This window comes from Gopherus evgoodei, chromosome 2 (assembly GCF_007399415.2).
Source record: "Gopherus evgoodei ecotype Sinaloan lineage chromosome 2, rGopEvg1_v1.p, whole genome shotgun sequence".
Classification (NCBI taxonomy): Eukaryota; Metazoa; Chordata; order Testudines; family Testudinidae; genus Gopherus; species Gopherus evgoodei.
Window position 1 is genome coordinate 157,982,402 of NC_044323.1, and position 15,898 is coordinate 157,998,299.

General features: G+C 46.9%; 2 protein-coding genes across 6 annotated transcripts in view; both read right to left on the reverse strand.

Annotated features, from left to right (window-relative positions):
- SORBS3 (sorbin and SH3 domain containing 3) overlaps positions 1-1,927 on the reverse strand; it is a 38,988-nt gene extending 37,061 nt beyond the window's left edge. The window contains exon 1 of one of the 5 annotated variants that reach the window (XM_030552081.1): positions 1,755-1,921. The gene's annotated coding sequence lies outside the window, so the exon portion shown is untranslated. Of the gene's footprint in view, positions 1-1,754 lie in introns of all 5 variants that reach the window. The other 4 variants (XM_030552079.1, XM_030552083.1, XM_030552082.1 and 1 more) reach the window with 4 other exon arrangements.
- Positions 1,928-14,414: 12,487 nt separating this feature from the next.
- The window catches only part of PPP3CC (protein phosphatase 3 catalytic subunit gamma), a 52,713-nt gene continuing 51,229 nt past the window's right edge, over positions 14,415-15,898 (reverse strand). The window contains 1 exon segment of the mRNA XM_030552085.1: positions 14,415-15,682. Coding sequence (XP_030407945.1) covers positions 15,507-15,682 — 176 coding nt within the window. The 3' untranslated portion in view covers positions 14,415-15,506.

Genomic DNA, 15,898 nt, shown 5'->3' on the forward strand with positions numbered 1-15,898 from the left:
TCCCCAGCAAAGTCCTTCAATTAAAAACTGTCCAGAAACTCCGGCACCAGCTGGAGAGTGGGGTGTATGTGTGTTTAAACAATGAACTCATTTTCTTCCCACTGAGAAGAGTTAACAGGGCATCTTCTGCTGGCTTGCAAACATAAGAGCATCATGTAAGAAAAGACTTCCTCCAAAGGAGAGGAGGCTGGGGAGTAAACAGGACGAGAAATGAAGAATCAAAAAAGAACAAGCCCACTAAAATAGTTAAATCCCGCAGGCCAAGAGGCACAACAGATTTCAGTCAGTCATGATGTTCCGATGGTGAGATCACAATCATTTGAGATGGGCAAGGATCACCACTATGGGTCATAGCAGACTCGATCTTAGTCAAAAAGCTGAGAATAGGCTCTGTCCTACCAGCACTCCCCTTCCACAGCTCACAGACAGTGCCAGTAAGTTAAACCTCAAGGCTGCAGTGAGCAGTGAGGGGAGGCACATGATGAGAATAGCAGGTGGGTGCAGGGATTGGTCCACAGGGCTGCCCGGGGGGATGGGCAAGTGGGGCAATTTGCCCCAGGCCCCACAGGGACCCCCACGAGAATATAGTATTCTATAATATTGCAACTTTTTTTATGGCAGGGGCCCCTGAAATTGCTTTGCCCCAGGCCCCCTGAATCCTCTGGACAGCCCTGTTGGTCCACATGGAACGTAATGCAGGACTGGGGCCTTTATTTCTAATATGCAAGTAGACATTGTCAGATCCAATCTGATCCCCCCAAATTAGATTTGGTTAAAAAAAAAAAGTTTCACCAAACTTCAGACCAAGAGAACTATTCCCAGGATTCTCCCCTTCTCCATTTTTAAATTTAAGTGGAGATAGTTATATAAATTCATTAAGTGAACAGTCCTCTGCCAGGTTTTCAAAGTGTTCATTGCAGCTGGGTCAGAAAAAACTGACTAGGAAAGTGACTAGTTGGTTATCATGATTCATTTATGTTTTTTAGGGCAAGGACTGTATTTTTGTTCGATCTGTACAGCGCCATGTGCTCCTGATCTATGACTGGGGCTCCCAGGAGTTACCACAATGCAAACAACACCACTGAAAAATGCAGAGGAAGCAACAGCGTAACTAGTGACACAAGCTGGATTTTTAGTCCTCTGAGTGAGATTTAACAATCGCTGGTGGTTTTGGTAACAGGGAGGGACAAGAACTTGGCCTTGTCTCTGCTAGTGGAATTTCTCCTATTTCATTGATTAAATTCTAGCCCATCTTCCCTCAGAACAGTACATTTGCCTCTATACTACACAGGCAAGGAGAGTCAATAGCTCATGTCATCAAGCCCAGACGTTAAATCCTAGACCGGGGCTCTCAATCTGGGAGTTACAAATGTGCCGAGGGGTTCTGACCACCCTGCCTTTCTCTGCTAAATGGTTGGGGGTTGCTGGGTAGATCCCAGTTAGATGTGGGAGGTCCCAGAATGGAAAAGTCTGAGAACCAGTGCCCGAGATCTCACTGAAAATGGCCCTTGCAAGGAGCTGAACGCATGTCACTCAGATCTCGTAACTGGCTCGTGGCCTTTGTACCCAATGCACATACAACGCCATAAGGAGAAACAGCAGCTGCCTACAAACGATCCTTTCAGAGTGCGCTGTAGCCTGAGACACACTGCCACAGCCCCACTTCGTCACATGCCTTGCTCACCCAGAGAGCTCCCACCAAACCTACTAATATCCACAAGGGTCATCACAAAGTCTGTGCACACTCCACTCACCTCCCCGGCTCCTGCTTGCCCTGTGATCCTCCTCCTCAAAGTATAAGCTTTCACCACCCTCAGGCTGCACTGCTCTGAGCCCCGTCCGTCCTTCAGTTGCAGATAAATATTTAACACGCAGACTCTGACAGAATCAACAAAGCTCGACTGTTTCCTGCTTACTAGATGGCAGGGTGCTAGCCAGACTGCTCTAGGAGCATGCAGGCATGGCCTGATTGATATTATTCCCTTCCAGCAGGGAAAGCTGGGTGCACAGAGCTCATGTCTCTTACAGAACTCACTTGCCTGGCATTGCATTCACAACATTAGGCTTCAGCTTTCATCCAGGGATTTCAAAATACTTTGCGGGGGTCTTTAACCTAAACCAGTGATGCTATCACCAATTTACAGAGAGGCTGTGGCTTCCCCAAGGAGGGAGAGCTGGGAATAGAAGCCAGGAGTTCTGACTCCCAGCAAGGGGCGGCTTTAAAGCTTAGGCTGGATAGGCAGCTGCTGTGGGTGGGTGCCTGGGGGAATTTTGATTGTGCAAAGGCAGGACCGGCTCTAGGTTTTTTGCCGCTCCAAGCAAAAAAAAAATTTGGCTGCCCCCAAGTCCCAGCCCTGGGCTCTTCCGCCCCCCCGCAGCCCCAGCGCTGGCCTTCCCCCTCTCCCCCCCACTAGTGCCCTCCCCCCACCCCCTTGCAGCCCCAGCCCTGGGCTCTCCCCTCACCCTGCCGCCTGCACCTTCCTTCTGCCACAGCCCTGGGTCACTGGTAACTCGCTCCCAGGGTGGGTCATTCAGCATGAATTTTGGATGTGCACAAAACACAGACAGGACTGGTTCCCATATGGTTACAGAGCTGCAGTAAAGTGGAACAATTTTCAGCTTGTGTGATTGGAGGATATCTGGATGCATATTATAAGACTGTCCTCCATAAATGAGGAAAAGTTGAGGTGCCTTTATTATTCTTTTGTTCCACTCTTTCTTTTGATGGGGAATTTGCCAATGCAATATCACTGTCTTCCTTTTAAACAAACAAAAAGGCAATGGCTCTTGAAAATAGCAATTCCAGTTCTAATAACCACTGGGAAACATTTTTTGCTCAATTTTATCCTACTTTTTCTACAGCAAGTTACAGTGGATCAGTATATTTGATTTGAGAGAAATGAAGTAACAGCTGCCCAAACTGAACTTGAGCACTCCTGAATTTTAAGGTGTTCAAATCTGGAAGGCAGATGCTGGGTGTGTGTGTGTGCGGGGGCTGTGGACTCTGTGGGGGAGCACAGCAGCATGTATGTAGCAGCGTGTCTGGCGCTGCGCGGAGCCAGACATGCTGGTGTGAGTGGCAGGGTAAGAGGGCTGGGGGGTTGGAGAAGGGGCAGGGGGTTCCAGGGGGGCAGTCAAGGGACAGGGAGCAGGGAGGGTTGGATGGGGCAGAGGTTGGGGGGGGCAGTCAGGGGCAGGGAGAAGAGGGGGTTAGATGGGTCAGGGGTTCGGGGGAGGCAGTCAGGGGACAGGCAGTGGTTGGACAGGTATGGGAGTCCCAGGGGTTTGTCAGGGGACAGGTAGGGGTTGGGGTCCTGGGGGGGTCTCAGAAGGGGCCAATCAGGGGACAAGGACCAGCAGCGCTTAGATAGGGAGTGGGCTCCCAAGGGGCAGTTAGGGGCAGGGGTCCTGGGAGGGGGCAATCAGGGGACAAGGACCAGCAGCGCTTAGATAGGGGGTGGGGTCCTGGGGGGCAGTTAGGGGCAGGGGTCCCAGGAGGGGGTGATCAGGGGACAGGGGGGTGTTGGATGGGTTGGGGTTTCTGTGGGGGGCAGTCAGAGGGAGTGGATGGTGGCAGGGTGGGGCTTCCCTCCCAATGGAGCGTCCTGTTTTTGGAATGTTAAAATATGGTCTCCCTACCATTCACAGTGCAACTCTCCACTCACAGCATGCTGCCGCATGAGGTCCCCCTCCTTCCTTTCCAGTTGGTAGTGGCCAGGGAATGCTGGGAAATGTAGTTCTTTCCCTGCTCCAAGGCTGGCTCTATAGGCAGGGGGCTAACCAAGGAACTACAGCTCCCAGAGCCCCCTATTGGTTCTCAGCTCCCATGCTGGATCCCTGCCACCCCTGCAAATGGACTGCCCCAAGCAGGATCTTGCTTTGCTGGTACCTAGAGCTGCCCCTGTGCAAAGGAGATCTCCAAAGAGAACACCAAGTTCCAGGGAAACGTCCTTTCAATGTGCAGCAGTAGCCAAAAAAGCAACCAATGTTAAGGGCCATCAGAAAAGGGGTGGATAAGAATACGGTAAATATCATCTTGCCTTTATATAAATCTATGGAACACCCATACCTTGAATACTGTGTGCAGTTCTGGTCGCCTCCCTCTCAAAAAAGATATATTGGAGTTGGAAAAGGTTCAGAGAACGGCAACAAAAATAATTAGGGGTATGGAATGGCTTCCGTATGAGGAGAAATTAAAAAGATTGAGACTTTTCAGCTTGGAAAAGAGACAACTACCAGAGTGGGGGATATGAGAGAGGTCTATAAAATCATGACTGGTGTAGAGAAAGTAAACAAGGAAGTGTTATTCTCTCCTCATAACACAAGAACGAGGGGTCACTCAATTAAATTAATAGGCAGCAAGTTTAAAACAAACATAAGGATGTACTTCACACTATACTAAGTCAACCTGTGGCACCCATTGCCAGGGGATGTTGTGAAGGCCAAAACTATAAATGGGTTCAAAAAAGAACCAGGTAAGTTCATGGAGGATAAGTGCATCAATGGCTATTAGCCAAGATAGTCAGGGATACAACCCTATGCTCTGGGTGTCCCTACACCTCTGACTGCCAGAAGCTGGGAGTGATGACAGGATGAATGGGTCACTTGATGATTGCCTGTTCTGTTCATTCCCTCTGGGGCACCTGGCATTGGCCACTATCAGAATACAGGATACCGGGCTAAATGGACCATTGGTCTGACCCACTATGGCCATTCTTACGTTTTTAAGCTGCTCAGAAAAATAAGCTCCCAGTTCTAGTGAGGAGAAAACAGACAAGACCAGAGGAAGTGCTGGACAAAATTTGAGCAGGGGCCCATCTAGCCTGGTATCCTGACTCTGATATGACCAGTACTGGCTGTTTCAAGAGCTAGCTGCAGGAAGTCCCCTCGTGGCTAATTAGGCGATAACCTACCCATGATTGGGTTTCCTTCTGGACCTCCATGAGTCTGTGCCCTGTAGCAGGTGGGGTTTTTATCCCTTTTCATTAGTTATTCTGTCCAACATAACTGAATGATTTGGGGTGGGGGGTGGAGGAAAATGGGGAAAAGTGAGAGTTGGGCAGGCCATGGGGATAGAGGCAGTGAGCCAGGGGATGGAAAATACTATTATGGACTGGGGCACTGGAGAAGAGATGAGGATCCAGTCTGTTTTAAAATAGCCATAACAACACTAATGCTCTAAGGAAAGGGAAAACAATACCTGAACTGTAGCAATATAGGCACACAGTGTGTTCAGCACCTTCTAGCGGTAGCCACAATTATAATACAGTACTTCTAACTTCAGGGAAGTGCCTGCTGGATTACCTTAGCAGGGAACTGGGTATGGCTGGTTGGAACATGAAAGGAAATCCTGCGGGATGCACAGCAGTGCAGCCAGGTTTCTGCAGCTGAGATGCTTCTTATTACACTAGTCAAAATGGTCATCTACACTGTGCTCCCCCGCTTAGCACATGTACACGCTACAAGTGACAGAGGCAGCTGTCTCGACAGTGCAGACACTTCCTGCAGTCATGGATGGGGTGTTTCCAGCACTGTAGTAAATCCGCCTCTCTGAGAGAGGGGGAAGAATCCTTCCATCAACCTACCTGAGCCCACACTCGTGGCTGAGGGTCAACTTAATTACTTCACTCGAGGCGTGAAATTTTTCACAGTCCTGAGCAATATAGCTAAGCTGACCTAAGGTTTTAAGTGCAGGCCAGGCCATAGATTGTATGCCCCCGAAGCCCCAGTCACTGGTTGGAGGTCTTTGTTTACTAATGCTATACACATGAGTAGTAATAATAAAGAAAAATAAGTTGTTCCTGCATAAGCTCTGGCTCAGATTTTCTGCTGTGATGGGGGATCTACAGGAACCTGCAGGGGGAAGAGAGATTTCATGCTACCTTTTATTTGACTCTGCTTTTGCCCAGGTCCTACGGCCTGGGCTAGGATATAGGACCTCCTCCCACTATCGCTGAAGTCTATGCAAGTTTTGCTATCTATAGTTCAGGACCATTGGCTTAGTCACTGGCCTCGTATTTCACACTGAAAGCACCACAGAAATGAGAGATAGGGAAGGACAGATGAGGTTAATACTTTGTCTGTGGAACCACAGGACTATGCAATATGGTTCCCTTCAGTATACTCTCCAGGGCTTTGTCCAGCTTAATTTTCCATAACTCAAGCAGAAAGCTCTCGCAGGGAACTGAGGTCCAGCAAGCAGCTGCACTAGGCATTCATGTATAAGCAGGCAGTGTGGCTAACCCCATGTTCTACCTAGGAAAACAAATCAACCCCTGGACGGTCTAGCATACCCCAATGGGCAGAATGAACAAGAGCGCAAGCAGGGGCTAGGGCTGCTTGTTGATATCTCACCTGTACTGGTACCTGCCTAATAGAACTTATGTACATGCTGCAGGCTCAGACCACCACTGGTCCTGCAGTTCTTCCTTTGGTATTTAAACATGAACTCACCATTATTCAATGGAATCGATGCAGCAGAAGTATTTTAAGACAGCAGGGTGGGCAAGCGCTGAACAGCACATGTTAAACTAGGGCTAGGTAAGCCATCTAGCTCTGGGTATATGTTATTGAGCTGAAGGTAACTGACTAGATTTCACAAACTGAAAGGAAGGCTGATAAGGAAAGCAGCGGTGACCATACAAGCCTATCAAGCACACCACAGCTGGGCCCTGCATTGCTTGTTTGGCTTAGCACTACCCTTGGTCTTAGTGCTCATAACCTTCCAAGGACTTACCCACTGCAGGCTCAGGCAGCAGGACTTGACTAGACCCAACCGACCTGGCCCCCCTCTCCGTTGAGGACACTCGTGCAGTACAGCAACACATTTCAAAAGCCACACTCCATCACAGCCCCCATCAGATCAGCAATTGGTAGCACCACTCAGATGCCTCCAGGAAGGGCACAAGCGACAGCCACTGCTGCTGCCCTCCAGCAGCTGGTTTTGTGTGCTCCTTTGTGCTTGGCCTAGGCTAATGTTCACAGAGTCCCCGCAAGCCCAGAGGGGCAGCTGTGTATCTATTTGCATAGCCTTTGCACGATGGCCCACTTGTGCAAGGAGGGCATACGCTCCAGTAGTCAGCGAGGGCTTTCCATACCACACAGGACCAGGTCCACCCCATGCACAGGATGACTGGGCTGCTTAGATAAAGTGTAGCAAAGGGAGAAAAAACAAATGCAGGATGTTAGGACTCCTGGGTTCTATTGTCAGCCCTGCCACTAATTTGCTATGTAACCTTGGGCAAGTTACTGAATGCTTATGAATCTCTGATTCCCATCTGCAAAATGGGCACACAAGAGACTGAATGTATCACAATTAGTGAAGTGCTTGGAGAACCTAAAATAGAAGACATTAGAGGACAGGGCCTGTAGGTATATAGTATAGCTTTTCTGGCAGCTCTGCCTGTAGCAGGGTCATTTCTGGAACAGAAATACAGTGGAACAGCAGGAGGTAAGTAAAACATGTTTTGTTGTGGTGTGTTGTTAAGGCATCAGCTGCAGCCTCTAATCGCCTCTGCTCAGACCTGCCACAGCCCCACGGGGGTTCTGGTAAGTGACCACAAAGAGCAGCATGGGACTGGGCATGTTTGCAAAGCCACTATTCAGAATTTAGCCAGGGGTGTGGGAAATAAGATTCTAAAGAGAAACAGCAGGCATAACTCCAGCAGGTAGAACTCAATCTCCATTCAAAGATCTAGGCCAGCAAGAGAACGAGATAGGTGAATGTTTGTTTAACCTTTGAAAAGCCCATAGAAAGACACAGTACACTAGCAGGAACAAGTTGTAGAATGAATTTAATCTCTGCTGAGGGAGTCACTCACAGAACTGGGCTACATCGCCTACAGCAAATTTGGGAGACATCTGCACATATTCCAAGGGGTGGTGATAAATGGACAGCAATGATTGTCTAAAACGTAGGCGCCTGATTCAGGCAGAGATCATTTTAAACAATGAGAACAGCATAGTAATAAGGTGCAGTAAGGCTTGGAGTTCTCTTGGTATTTACACAGCTCTTGTCACTATAGAATCTGTAGCACTACAGGGGAGGGGCAGATGGGCCCTAAAAGGCAGTTGGCACAGCTCTACACACAATCATTGTTTACAGTAATAAAGCAGGAACTAAGACCAGCAGTGTTTTCTAACTGCTGTGCAAGATCAGAGTCATGTTATACACATTACCTAATCCTCCTTCAGTCATCCTTGGTGACCTTTCCCCTCCTCCACTGGGATTTCAATCCTAGGTTAACCTAGTTTTAATTTGTCTTTGTAACTCACATGTCACATGACTCGTAAGAACTTTACCCTCCCTGTCAACCTTGAACTGGGAAGAATTTCAATTGCTGCTCTGTAATGCCAAAGGGGCAGCTGGGGGAGAGAAGACCTGCTGCTCTATGGCAGGGAAGTGGTGGGGGTTTTAAAGGAGGAATCATAAAACATGAGCACCATATAAAATGTTTATCACCCAAGATTTGGAAGCTTAGTGGGTGTTTACATGCCACTCTCAGCTTTATGAGAGAAAGCCAGGCCTACCAGATCAGGCACCAGACTGGGTGTCAGAAGATCTGGGTTCTATTTCCTGCTCAACCACACACTTGTGTGTGACCTTGGGCAAAACCCTTCCCCGTCCCACACTATGCCTGTCTTGTCTGCTGAGACTGAATGCTCCGAAGGCAGGGATTCTCTCAACCTGAGTGCATAGGTCCTCCTGGAATATAAATTAATAGTAAGACCACTTGTGAACCTGTGACATCTTACTAGACAGACAGTTCAGAAAATGGAAATTATCTCTGTACTGACATGACCAGGGAATTAAAAAAAGTACAGAAGCACAAGAGGTAAGAGTCCTTAGCCTAAATCAGGGGTCGGCAACCTTTCAGAAGTGGTGTGCCGAGTCTTCATTTATTCACTCTAATTTAAGGTTTCGCATGTCAGTACATTTTTATGTTTTTAGAAGGTCTCTAAGTCGGTAATATATAACTAAACTATTGTTGTTTGTAAATACAGATGTTAAAATTAAGAAGCTTCATTTAAAATTAAATTAAAATGCAGAGGCCCCCAGACCGGTGGCCAGGACCCGGGCAGCGTGAGTGCCACTGAAAAAAATCACCTTGTGTGCTGCCTTCGGCACCCGTGCTATAGGTTGCCTACCCCGGCCTAGATCCATTCAGATCCTTGCACTTGACTCGGGGGAAATGTCTCTCCTGCCAGCTTGTGCTAAACAGTAGCTGGGGTGGAGGGGGGAAGAAAGACAGTGGAGGAGGCTGGATACAAGTGACTTATCAGTAAAATAAATCCTACTCGGTTTTGAATGTTAAAAGTAAAGCAACATCAACATCTCAGCATGTGACCTTCTCTGCAAGAGCAACAGCGCCCTCTGCTGGTGTACTGGCAGCATGAGCAGTGAACACAGCAAATCCAGGCAGTACTAGGGAATCCAGCACTAGCTTGTAGAGTTTTCAGTAGAGGGGGTGGGAAAGACTAGCTACCCCACAAATACAATTTAAAAATGAAGCCCATTTCAGACCATAATGCTTCCCAATGAAAGCCCTGGGACTGCAAAAGATGACTATTTACAGAATAGCGATTGGGGGGAAACTCACAGGCATTTGTGGAATAGTATCACCCACTGCTCTACAGAGCACCTTACAACTATAACTAACCCTCAACCTACCTGGGGAGGGAGGTGAAATACAGGAATATCACCAACCTCTAGCCTGCAATGCAATAGCTGCAGTGAATGCACTATACCAGTTTAAGGTAGGAAGGGAAGAAGTATCCATCTGAAACAAAAGAGGGAATTTAGTCAGGCAGAGTACAGTGACCTGGAGTTTCAATGTGTTTAAACACCCACATCTTTAAGAAAAGACCTGCTGACTTCAATCAGTATGATTATTCAGCCCCTTATGCAGAAGACTCCGTCCTAGACCACAGCTCTGTGAGCCATGCTAAGAGGAGAATACCTACTGGATCCAGGGCACCACAGAGGTACTCTGAGGCCCTGGTGATAAGCGTGGTATTAACATGCCTAAAAGAACTTCCTGCACAACCAATCTGCTTCTTGGAAGTCTCCCATCAAGTCCTGACTCAGCCCAGCCAGGCTTAGCTGCAGGAGGCAGTGTGACCCAGTGCATCAGGCAATGGACCGAGTCAGGAGACCAGAGTTCTATTCCTGGCTTGGCTGGGTGACTTAGGTAAATTACTTCCCCTCTCTGGGTCTGATTTCCCATCTGTCAAATACAGATCTTCCTTTGTACGGGACGTGAAATCTTTGGCCAAAGTGTTATACATAAGAGGTAGCAGTGTTAACATGTGAGATCACCGTACAGTGGTGTGGCTGCAGGTCATGTGATATGGAAAGGGAATTTCTACCCCAAAAATATCATTGAGGAACAAACCCCTGTGCAAACACAGACAGGATTTTCCTCCCCAAGCCTTATGCCAATGACTTGAAATCCACTGATCCTCAAACGCACCACAGTGAATCGTTTTTGAATAAAGACACCAGAGCCAAATGACTGTCATTTAATTTTTAACTTTTTTTTTTAAAGATGACTTCCAATTTACATTAAGACAGTTCTAACAAATTCATTCCTTGTTCACAAAAAAGAAATTATATTAAATAATTTCTGCCAATAAATAACATTTTTCACCATTTTTCTTTAAACATAACTAAAAAAAGCAAGAAAAAAGGAGGCAGTCTCCAGGCAACAGGCATATGCTCCTTCAGCAGCGAGAACCTAAGTCGTCATCACCATATCCAACACATGTTCTTAGGGGCTTTACGGTCCTTTGGGTCTGAGGCAGATAAGCCTCCAAGCTCCTCCGCTACAAGAATCTAGCTAGGTAAGATTTACCCGAGTGTGGTGGTGTGCCAAGAAAGGCCCTTAAAAATAGGTGTGCAGGATGGCATCACAGTAAAAGGTTCTCCCAAAACAAGGTGAATGCACCTTTGTTCCCAATGCTAAAATATCCGATTGCTGACTCCCTCCTTGTTACATGCACCTTGCTATAACATGCAAAAATAAGACAGGCTGCTAGGGGCAGCCTTGTGGAGAAAGGAGTGCAGTGGCACTGCCCTTAATAGTCTGGAGTTCCATGGACTGATTGTACTCCTTGGCTTGTGTGTTTATTATTTATTTATTTATATATATTTTTGCAAAGTCTCATTTGTCAAGCTTCTGCAGCTGGCTGGCAAGAGGGGATGGAAACAGAGGACGGAATGGAGCTCTGAGATGAGGCCTCTTCAGATATGCATAGTTCCAAGGCAGAACCAGTGTTGGGTTTCTGGGAGATGGGAGGGGGTGCTGGAAGAGGAGAAACTACTTCAAGTCTCTGCAATACTTTTGCATTGGGAGCAGGGGGAATATTTAAGCTCCCTCCCTCTCTCAGACATGGCTTTGAAGGCCAGAGTTCTTTGCACTTGTCTGTTACAGTGCAGAAGGGCAGGAGCCCCTCTCGCACCAAATGCTCTGGTTGTGGCGTGATGCTTTGCTGGGAATGAGCTTTGCTTTCTTTCCAGAGCTGCCCAGCAATCAAAGGCCTATGCCTCGAGGTCTCTCCCCTCCTCCTTCCTTGGGATACAAAGAACAGAAGTGAAGGGGACTGTGAGGTTTAAATGCTTAGCACTGAAGGTTGGTTCACATACTGTGTTCATATTTTAAAAAGCAAAAATCCTGGCCGCCCTGTCTCTGATTGAAGGTGGAACCTCAACATGTCCAAGACAACTGCAGCTGGTGATGGTACACTCCTCCCCTACTGTCAATGCACGATCACCACCGCTCACACACTGCACCACTTGGCGCAACAGGAGCTAGTTAACCTCTGAATTAAAGAGGAAAAGCCAGGACAGGGAAGGTTATAAGATGAACATCAATTAAGGGGGTAATTAACACCCACTCTCCCCAATCTGTGCTGCAGCTCACCCCCTCGCCCCATTAAGAACACTGCATACTGTGCTGAAGAAACACAGAACCTGGCACCAACGTTCCCATAGCAACCGGAGACTGTGCTTCGCCTGACAGCATCCTATCTGCATGTGCTTGTGTGGGATATGGAATACATTTCCAGCAGCTCTCAGCTTGATAGAATAAGGAGCGGAAAGACCCGATAGCTCCTGCATGGGGAAGCCATGAGTCATCCAGAGAGCTCCTTCCACCCACAACACACTGGGCTAGTGACTGCTGTCAAAGTTGCTCAGTACTGCTCATTTGAACTGATTGTGACTAATGTGAGAGCTGGGCTCCTCCCCATTGGAGACAGCATCATTGACTGACAATCAGCAGATGACTTGGGACTCCTGTTTAAGGAACACCCAACAATTAACAAGATTAAAAACAAGCTGCCTCTGGCTCAATGAATTGCTAAGTCACAAGCCAATCAGAATTTAGGAAGCCAGCTGTCACCACCCCCAGTTATGCCTCCTGATTAGTTGAGGATGGATAATTTCAGCAGGCATACAGCTCCAGTAACTATGGTTTCGAAGCTCCATGCTATGCAAACACCACTTAAGCAATGCTATGGTGAGCCTCCAGGTTTGAAACAGAAACTAATCTTTTTCTTTTAGGAGTAAGGGAAAAGAGGTTCAGAGTAGAAGCTGGTAGGGCTGAAGTGCAACCTGCTTTAAAACAAAAACACACAGAACAGGACAGCATTTCAGGAACAAACGCCTTTTCTTCTCAAGAAAGGCAACACCAGCAGCCTGGAGTTCACGAGTAAAGCTTCCACTGCAACTGGGGCAGAAACAACTTTCAGTGTTAAGCTTCCAAAGGGTGATGAGCAGAGGATGCCTTGGCAGCGTCTTCTCCCACCACTACTATGGACAGAAAGGCTCCAACCTAGCCAAACATCTACCCCCCTCCCCATTCACTAACCCAGTGGTCCCCAACCTTTTTCGTCTGGTGGTCGCCAGACGACGAGCATCCGCTGAAATGCTGCCGACAAGCGGTATCATCCAGGGGTGTTGCTGCTGAAATGCCGCCAAAATTCAGCAGCATTTCGGCAGATGCTCGTCCACTGGCCAGTATGCAGGCGCACTTCAGATGCCCATGGGCACCGTGTTGGGGACCCCTGCACTAACCCCTAAGGAGGGACAGATTCATTTAATTCTGGTGCCTGTCACATGGCTCTTGAACCAGAGATGCTGCTCAGAGAAGATCTCGGCCAGGTCAGAGTGTGTGCACTACACACTAGGGTAGCATACTGCACAACCAGCCAGTTTTTCAAGGAAGATGCAATGTTTAGGTCTATTCCTGCTTTGGAACAGATGCCATAGAAAGAAAAGTGATATCAAGAGGGACCCCTTGCCCCACATGGAATAAGAAAAGACAAGCCTTCCAAAAACACTCACTTTCACAAGGCGGCAGTCATGTAAAAAAAAATGGTGACACGTGACTTTAAGAGTCCATCGCTAAAACCCCCTTCTGCTCAGATGCAGTGTCCTAAATAAGTAGTATGAAATTAAGTTTGTGACATAGCATTAGAAGTGACAATTTAAAAGATTCCTGTGAGGCAGCTGCCTTCCTCTGGGACTGGAATCAAAGACTATGCCCACAGCATGAAGGGAAGATAGTAACATCAAGGGGCTTCAAGATAAAATAAAGAACAGGGTGCATGGATCACCCAAAGGGTAGAGTTTAACTCTGCTCATCTGCCTCATCTGCTTGGTGGCACTAGGAGACGTCATACATTTGTTCAAATGGGAAGGGGAGCAAAAAGCAGCCAAGGACTAGCATTTGAGTGATGCTGCTTTGATGCAATGTAATAAGCAGGAGGGGATTCGGCTAAAATGACCAATATGGGAAAGGCAGAAAGAGAGGAGTTTGCATTTCGTAAAAATAAGCAACCAGGTTTGGATTTTTCAAGGTCTGTTTCAAAACTGGATTCAGGCAAAGTCTGAATAAGTAAATGAACCAGACTGGGTACTTTGCTTATTTAGATTCCAACTTCAAAACACAATGTACTCTTTGCAATGTATAGAGGCCATTCTTTTGGCATCCCCAGTGCTGCATTTATAGTAGAAACCCACCATCCCCTAAAGAGATCTCCTTTCCCCCAACTCACTAAGAGATATACTATACAAACAGCCTTCAAGAACCTCTAGCCCAAATCCACTGATTTCTCCAAGCCACTTTCCTGCTCTAAAAATTATCCTCCTTAGTACAAGCAAAGGACACAGATGTTTCCAAGAACGAACATGTTTCACAAGTCCCTCTCTGCACTGACCATTCAACAGCACAGATATTTAGGGAAAGAGGGGCAATGATCATTATGAATCACTAATCCTTCCCCATCCCATCTATCTGAGGTTACGAAAATTATTCCCTCTTTCAAATGGAGTCACTGATGTTCCCTGGATGGCTCACATTTTCCATACAGCTTACACTGTCCATACCTCCACTAGTGACTAGGTTCTTGCTCGCCTAATCCCTTATGTTGGGGGGGGGGGGGTGTTGATTCGTTCCAGCTGCTACTGCCTGTGGCAACACCAACACCAAGGGCTTCTCAAGACAGTTATTGTGTGGCAAGCTAGAGTGTAAATCCTAGTGCACTAATTGGCTACATGGACATTGCTATTGCGCACTAAATGTTCCCTAGTGTGCACTGACCTACTCCTGTTTCAATGGACTACAAATCAAAATGCACAGTGTTCTGTAAAGAACGTTTAGATGCACTTGAAGTGTTGTCTGTACTGATGGAACAATGCAAATGGTTTGCTTCAGAGTCTGAAAACCAGAAGCTTTAGAAAGAATGGTGACTAGAGGGGATGCTTTCCCATGCTCACCTTCCAGGTCATTCTAAGAGGTTTTTTGTTCTATTGGAATAAATTGGAATCCTGAAGAAAAATATGCTAGTATTGGAAAATTCACACCCTTATCCCCAAGAGATAATCCAACACCCCAGCTGGAATCAGAACTATCCACTTTATCACCACCTAGAATAAAGTCTTCCAAAAAGAGAAGGCTGGGTCTGAGCCAGTCGCACCATGCAGCATGCCATCTTCCACAAAATCAATCGCTAAAGCAGCGGATGAGCTAGACAATAGAAGTTGAAGAAAATAACAGCAAACTCCGTGAAGACAGTTGTGAAAACATGTTTTAAAATTAAAGATGCTGCTTTTGAAAGCACAGGCTAATTTAAAAAACTGTACCAAAGTCAAGACTGAAGTTGCTTGGGACTCTGAGGCTTTTTTTTTTTTTTTTTTTTTAAATCCTCAGAGGTTTCCCTTCTGTGGGGGAGAGGTCAGCTGTACAGCACAACACTTCATATATTCACTAGCAATTAGATTGGTTTCTAAATTAAAAAAAAAGATGGACTTTTTATATACTGAACATAAATTAAAAAATTACAAAATGGTCACCTTTCTTACAGAATGGATGCAAACTGGATTATGAACGTGCCTCCAGATTAACTTTATTTCTCCCCATCCCTATCCCACCCCAATAATAAATAAATAAAATTCATTAAGTTTTGGATCCTTTAGTGGTGCAGATTAGGCATCAGAACCATTACTAAGCTTTCTTCCCTGTGCCGTTCTTCTCCGCAGAGTTTGTCGAGGTTACCAAGTTCACCGGCCCGTCTGGGTGCATTGAATCTTTGCGCGGCGGCATGCGTTCGTTAATGCGGTCCAACCCTCTGGCTTCTTCGAAGCTGCGGATCTTGTGCTGCGGTGAAAATCCACGGATGGCTAGAGCAAGAAGGGCAAAGAAGAGTCAGTCTGTGCCATAGCATACTGAGGAACAGCCTATCAGCACACACCATACTACAGAACCGAGAGTCGTGGCTACAGAGCACGTGTCTGGGTAAGAAAAAATAAGCAGCGGATCTCTGTACGATTTTGTCATTGTCTCACGAATTGGCAACGTTATACCGGTGACGTAGAATTGCATTATCTTTCATTAAA